The sequence below is a fragment of the Ictalurus punctatus genome, chromosome 3, assembly GCF_001660625.3.
Source record: "Ictalurus punctatus breed USDA103 chromosome 3, Coco_2.0, whole genome shotgun sequence".
NCBI lineage: Eukaryota > Metazoa > Chordata > Actinopteri > Siluriformes > Ictaluridae > Ictalurus > Ictalurus punctatus.
The window spans coordinates 4250909-4258262 of record NC_030418.2 but is presented as its reverse complement, the minus strand read 5'-3'; the positions used below and the strand labels follow the sequence as shown (position 1 = coordinate 4258262).

Below are 7354 nucleotides of genomic sequence, written 5' to 3'. Positions count from 1 at the left end.
ATATCAAAAAGTCAAAAATTAAAATTAAAGCATACAAATATATTTACGAACAACAAATATTATTATTATTATTATTATTATTATTATTATTATTATTATTATTATTATTATTATTATATCACTATAGCCTAACTGGAAAGGACTATACACCAATAGCAGTACAAAGCGTTCAAGTTGGCGGGGATTGTTATATGATTGGCTGAGACATAGTGAATGACAGCGCGTCTGTTCCCGCCCACCTGCTTGACGCACGCCGGCCCAGCCTTGCTACCTCTCCTACCAAACTTTCACCTTTTGAACTGCTTCGTGTTTCTCTAGCCACCAGACGCAAGAGGACGGGAATAATGGCGGACCATGGACTGACAAACGAAGCCGCTGCAGCCGCCTGCAAAGACGGAAATCCGATCACTAAGGTAGGGATGAAAAGAGTACATTCCAGTGGAGGTAGTTCTGAAGACTAGACCAGCTAGCTGTAGCTAGCGAGCTGATAGCAGGTCTGTGTTGTTGCGCTGCTTCTTAGTGATGAACCGAAACGTTGAGACAAATAAAAGTTACTCTAGATTATCTTAACTACCCAATCCACTAGCCTATAATTATCTAGTAGCTTTTTAGCTGAGTCATAGTCGACTTGGTGTAAACGAGGTCGCTATTTTCGTGTAAGCCAACCGTGTTAAACCATAGAGGAGTGATTCAAACACACTCTTTACCTTCCTGAACTTTCTGGAAGTTCACCATGACAAGCTGAAAAAAAAAGACAATTAATTAAATGGTTAACACGTTAACAAGTCATCTTTCATAATGAGTATGAAGATTGTGTGGTGTGTTTTTGGTTTAGGAATCTGTGTTTTAAAGCTTTTTGTACCTGTTCCTTAGTGTTATAGATGTTAATATAACAGTATATCTTGGGGGGGACTTTTGGAGATATTCTCATTGATTGAGTCCTATTGAGTTTCAGGGGTTTCCTCCGGGTACTCTGGTTTCCTCCCCCAGTCTTTATCAAAGACATGTAGGCTGATGGGCATTTCCACATTGTCCATGGTGTTTCCGGGGTTGGTACCCCGTCCAGGGGGCCACGAGTCCCCTGGGATAAGCTCAAGACTTCCCCCGGGCCACCCTGTGTAGGATGAGCGTTGTAATTTTATACCTCCTAACATTTTTGATGACTCATTCTGTAAAAGTTTTGTGTTCATCCAGTTAAATGCTCTCTAGAACGGATATGTGCCATGAACAGGGGCGTTTCCTGGTCTACGGTGGCAGCTTGTGGACGCAAACGCTGTTGTCTTTGTTAATCTACGGTCATGTTTGTTTAGATCGGGCAGAGATAAGGCGTATCTCAAACACTATTGGCTGTCTTGTAAATCAGTCAAGCACTTCAACACACCCGTAGATGTATTATCTAACTGGATTGGATTAGATTAGATTAGACATGCGTTACATGCAGCGTATTCATCAAACCGGTTCTGCTGATAACTGATCAGTTATTTGAGGTGTTTTGCGTTTACATTAAGTATAAATGTTAAATGAATACTCTGTGGCTCACTTTTTTTTCCTCTCCTTTTCTTTTTTGTTTGGCGTAGGACTTCATGATGCAGCAGACGATGCTGAGAGTGAAAGACCCGGTTAAATCGCTGGATTTCTACACACGCGTCCTGGGAATGACGTAAGTGCCGCCATGTTGTGTTGTGCTGCTGTGGAATGTTGCGGATCCTGAGCTACTTCCTGGCCACGTCAGTAATGGTGCATTAAATAAACTTGTAATTAACTTTGGTATTCCAGTTAATGGTTATTGCAATTAGCCGGGATTAAGCGGTTACTCAAAATGAGGAATGAGTTATTATTGTGGCTTTGTAAAGCCCGGGTGATCCTAATAAACGGATGCGAGTGCACCCTGTGACAAATGTACTGCATGAAGCAAACAGGAATGGCCGTCCAGCTGTCCTTTGAACACGCTGAGAAAGGAAGGAATTTTTTTTCGACTGGACCTTTATGAATTTGAGCTGCGGAGGAATGCGGTCAGTCTTGATCCTCAATCTGGCTGCTTCCGACAGAGAGCCATCGTTTTGTTTTGTTTAGTTTTTTCCTTTTATATATCAAGTTCCCTACATTGTGGACGGTGTTCCGCAGTTTCTTTGCAAATGCATGTCCAGACACGTTGGTATTCTTTATAATCCTGTAAACGAGGCGTCGTTTTAATTCTTTACAAATCAGAGAAGTTGACACATTTCTATTGTATGTGTACAGATTACATATTATGTGTACAGTTCTGCAACACCCAGACAAAGAGTAGGGCAATATTCACCCCGGGGATGTAAACAACAAATAGCGTATAATACAAGTGACGCCATTATTTAAAGGTGCATTAAGTACGATCAGTCTTGGTCAGTTTTCCCAAACATGTTCTACATATCTTCCAGGATATTTGTATAGGAATGTTATTTATTTATTTATTTATTTATTTTAAATGGCACCTTTTGTTTCCATCACATACATGTGTTTTTTATCAAAACATATGTATGTAATGGAAACAAGCTGCCAGCAGAAAAATTTCTCAAACATTTTGCACTTTTGTTTATTTTTTATTTTAGCGCATGCATTAAATAAACATGTAGTCAGTGGAAATTAGCTAACGAGTAGGCAGCTGAGATGAGAAGGTAAAAAGTTTGATTAGGATTTGTTCATTAGAACAAAGAAGAAAATAATTCCATTGCAAATAAGTACTTTTCCTGCAGTCCTGTGCTCCAGCTCTCATTTATGACAACCACATTGCCATTAATTAAAATTCATCTGTAATATCAAGCTAAATGACCACGTCATATCCTTCCATCCTAAAGTAACTGTTGAATGCAGATTCATACCTCGTTTGTGGGACCTGACGTGTTTAAACTTGCTCCTGGAGATCTGTTTAGTTGAACCCCCTCAGGCTTTACAGAAACATTTGACGTGGGCGTATAGCCTGTCACACGATTTCATATAGATTTACTTTACTCTGTATACTAATTATCACTTCATAGCAACAGAAATGTCCGTTTGTCAGTTTTTAAGGAAATTTGCATGTTTTCCATATTTGCCGAAATTTAGTCAGGCTGCTTTTTCTTTGTTTGTCTAACACGGTCCAGAAAGCATGAAGTAAAAAATTTGGTGAACGCCATTTTAAAAGGTGGCGTCCTCGTCAATCCAGTGGTCCAGTGAATCGTGTGGGGGTTTTTATTAAAAATTAAGAATGATTTTAATTCTTTTTAATTTGTTCCACAGCCTGCTGCAGAAAATTGATTTCCCCGCCATGCGCTTCTCTCTCTACTTCCTGGGTTATGAAGATAAAAAAGAAATCCCAGCTGACATCAGTGAGAGGACAGCGTGGACTTTCTCACGCCGAGCCACCATCGAACTCACACAGTAAGTGTTTAAGGAGCCGGGAACCATACTAACTTTCATCTCACAGAAACAGCTTTGGACTCTGGAAAAGCCTTTTTTCTATTCAGTTATCACACGTCTTTTTAATTCGGTAGGCTGATGTAGCTTAAATACCAGACAATAGACTTCTCCATTCTCAGAATAGACAGACTGCTTTGACAATAGAAGTCGCATTTACATAGAATAAAACACAATTACCTTTAACACATGTTGTAATTTGAAGCTTCACTTTATTACAGTGATGGGAAAACATTCGAGGAGAATTATACATAGAGACAAGAACAGACATTTTTATATTTACTACTATTCGTTCCAGCTGTTTAGTAGTAGATGGAGATGTTGGCTAAACATACAGACAGATGTTCCATAACAGTTTGGGTTTGTTAGTCAGGATCTGTCGAGTAGTTTAACTAAAGTTGGCTCATCCACTGAATCTTGACGAATTTTATCAACAGTCGTGTTATCCTGATTTTGTGACACGTCTCCATTCAGTGTCTTGGTATACTTTTCATTCGTTTTATTGCCTCAGTGAGTAATCTGGCCCTTTTTTGGTTAAAAATACCGGACAAGCCGGTGAAGTGTGAAGCGGGGGGATAAGTATTGTTTTATTCTTCACTCTTTCATCCCATTTCTCTTGTTTCTTTCTTTCTTTATTTGTTTATTTTTTTAAGTAACTGGGGTTCGGAGTCAGATGACAGCCAGTCTTACCATAACGGAAATTCAGACCCTCGAGGTTTTGGTGAGTCCCGATGTCCGTCAAATTCTCAGCAAAGGCTGTTTGTAGAAAGAAAATGGCTTCATGGTATACGCGACATATACTATCACGGTATATGTATACCACATACACTACCTAAAGATTCACAAACATTTCCGTTTTATTTTAATAAGAAGTTTAAATGAATTCATAATACACTATCTCCCATTGTTGTCTTCCATATAAACTTAGTAATTCTGTAGCCTTTATTTATTTATTTACTTTCTAAATTTTGAAAAATGAAGAAAAATAACGGGCACAGTTGGAATTAGTGTCCCATGTGAGCAGGACTTCAGAGTCTCTGTGCAATTCCTCCTTTATGTCCTTGGGCCATTAGTGAGCCTGACCCTGCTGTTATGTAGTCTGTCTAGCTGAGGAGCTGTGTATATATCACATGTGGGTTTTTACTGTGTTCCAGGACACATAGGAATCGCTGTGCCAGATGTGTCTGCCGCTTGCAAGCTGTTTGAGGAGCAAGGAGTGACCTTTGTTAAAAAGCCTGATGATGGTGGGTTTCTCTCATGTTCCTTGAGTGCTGTTCTGTGCTCCAGGCTTGTCTCCTATATATTATGTAGAGATGAGCTCTTAAGTCACATAGTTTTCTGTCCGTCTGTCTGTCTGTCTATGTCAATCTACAGTGCTGTGAAAAAGTATTTGATTTCTTCTGTTTTTGTGTGTCTTTCATACTAAATAATTTTAGATCTTCAGAATGAAATACAACATAAAACAAAGACAACTTGAGTTAATACACAATAGTTTTTATTTTTTTTATTAAAGCAGAAACAGTTATCTAACACTTATCACCCATGTGAAAAACTAATTCCCCTCTTAAACTTAAAATCTGGTTGTGCCACCTTTAGGAGTCATAACTGCAACCAAACGCTTCCGATAACTGGAGATCAGTCTTTTACTTACTTCTAGGACTAGGACTTACTCCTATGCTTTGGCTCATTGTCAAATTGCTGCATGATCCAGTTGCGCTTGAGTTTCAACTTACGGACTCAATTTCACTCAATTATTGCAATTTGCGCAGGCCCTGAAGCAGCAAAGCATCCCCACACCATAACAATTCCACCACCATGCTTGACTGTAGGTATGATGTCCTGTTTGTGGAATTCAGTGTTAGAATTGCGCCAGATGTAACAGTTGTACAACCCTAGGTTTGAGGATCATCAAGGTGTGTTTTGACAAAATTCATATGAGCCTTAATGTTCTTCTGGGTTAGCAGTGGTTTTCACCTCACCGCTCTTCCCTGGATGCCATTTTTGCCCAGGGTCTTTCTGGTAGTCGAGTCATGAACCTTTATTGATGCAAGAGAGGCCTGGCCTGTAGGTCATTTGATGGTGTCCTTAGTTCTTTTGTGACTTTCTGGATGAGTCATTGCTGTAATCATGGAGGAATTCTGGAAGGTGGCCACTTCTGGGAAGGTTCACTACTGTGTCGAGTTTTTCCATTTGGAGATGACGGCTCTCACCGTGGTCCTTTGGAGTCCCAGAGCCTTTGAAATAGCTTTGTAACCCTTCCCAGACTGATGTATTTCAATCACACTCTTCCTCATCATTTCTGGATAAGACCTTTTACCTCTAACCAACTTCATGCTGTTGAAAAAGTTCTATTTAAGTGTTGATTTGATTGAAAAGGGTTTGTCGTAATCAGGCCTGATTGTGTCTAGTCCAGCTGAGACTATTTAGGGTTAGGGGAAACTATTTAGTATGAGATCAGGCACTGCGTCTCTCTGTAATTCTGTCTGTCTGCCTGTCTCTTTGTTTTTTCACTTTTTCTTTCTTTTATTTCAATCTATCTTTATTTAATTTCTTTCTCCATTTTTACCTTTTTTCTGTCTTTCTCTTTCTGTACTCTTATCTTTCTTGATCTCTTTCCTTCTAGTAAACATTTACATTTTTCTTTCACTGTATATTTTTTCTCTCTCCTTTTTGTCTTTTTATCTTTTCATTCTCTCTTTTTAGTTGATCTTTTTCTTTCACTTTGCCTCTTTTTCCCATCTTTTCCTTTCTCTTTGATATTTTTTCCTTCTTTCTTGCTCCTTCATTCATTCTCCATTCACTTAAATTTTTTCTTAATTTTTCTTTCGTGTTTCTTCTTTCTTTCTATTAATTCTTTCACTTCTCCTTTTTTCTGTCTCTGTTCACCTTTTTCTTTTCTTTTTCTCTTTCACTTTGTCTTTCTCTCTCTGTTATATTCTATTTCTCTTTCACTCACTCACTTTTTCTTTCACTTTCTCCCCCCCCCCGCCCCCCTCTCTCTGTTGTATTCTATATTTCTGTCTTTCCACTCACCCCTTGTCTCTGTTTCAGGTAAAATGAAGGGCCTGGCTTTCATTCAGGACCCAGATGGCTACTGGATTGAGATTCTGAGCCCCAACAACATGGTGTCCATCGTTTCGTAAAGATGCTCGCATGGCCGTGTGATCAGCTAGCAGACGTTTTGAAAGAAAGTTGCTGAAAAGAGAGCTAAGAAAAAAAGAGCCATATTTTTATGACCTCACACACGGTGCTCTTTTTGCGGAGAGGGCGAATCAGGGAGAAGCTCATTTCGAGGTGCAGCCGGTGCTAAGTGGCCGAAACGGCCGAGACGAGCCGATGAGCTTTATCTAGAAACACATCACTGACAATTAGACACTAATTATGAAACCAGTAGTACATTCTAACCATACAAATATCACTTGCATGACTAGCTTTGGAGTCGTTCCTATCCGTTTTTGGTGGTTTAAATTATATGCTATGCCACCTTTTGTTTTGTTCAAGAAATTCTATTTTATTATAAAGCTCTCTTCTACATATTGTCATTATTAAATTAATAGTAGTTGTGGTTAATTAAACAAAAATGCTGCTTGTCAAATGCTTGTGTTTTGTTTTTGAATGATATTTAATCATTTTGGAGAAATGACTAACAGCAAATTCAAGTAAAATTCCTAATCAAGAATTAGTTCTAGCAGAAATTGAGTGGGATACATATATAGTTTGCATATCTGTGTTTTACCAATACTTAATAAGTGCTTGAAGGATTTCTAATACTTTACTGAGTATAAAGGAATTAGTGCCACAGCTCAGACCCAAAGCAGTTATACTCGGTTCATTTATAAGTATTTTGTAAGTAAGATATAAGTATAAAGAAATACAGTTAAGAGAACACAAATGTTTCTGGTTCAGCATTAAAAGTAGTAGGAAG

At 38.7% G+C, this 7354-nt stretch overlaps 1 protein-coding gene across 1 annotated transcript; it reads left to right on the top strand.

The window, feature by feature from the left end:
- The first annotated feature begins 231 nt into the window (after positions 1-231).
- glo1 (glyoxalase 1) lies at positions 232-7024 on the top strand. Its single transcript, XM_017464188.2, has 6 exons — positions 232-413; positions 1578-1660; positions 3253-3393; positions 4083-4150; positions 4584-4673; positions 6481-7024. The coding sequence occupies exons 1-6, from the start codon at positions 345-347 to the stop codon at positions 6570-6572; spliced, it is 543 nt and encodes a 180-aa protein (XP_017319677.1). The 5' UTR covers positions 232-344; the 3' UTR covers positions 6573-7024.
- Positions 7025-7354: the final 330 nt, after the last annotated feature.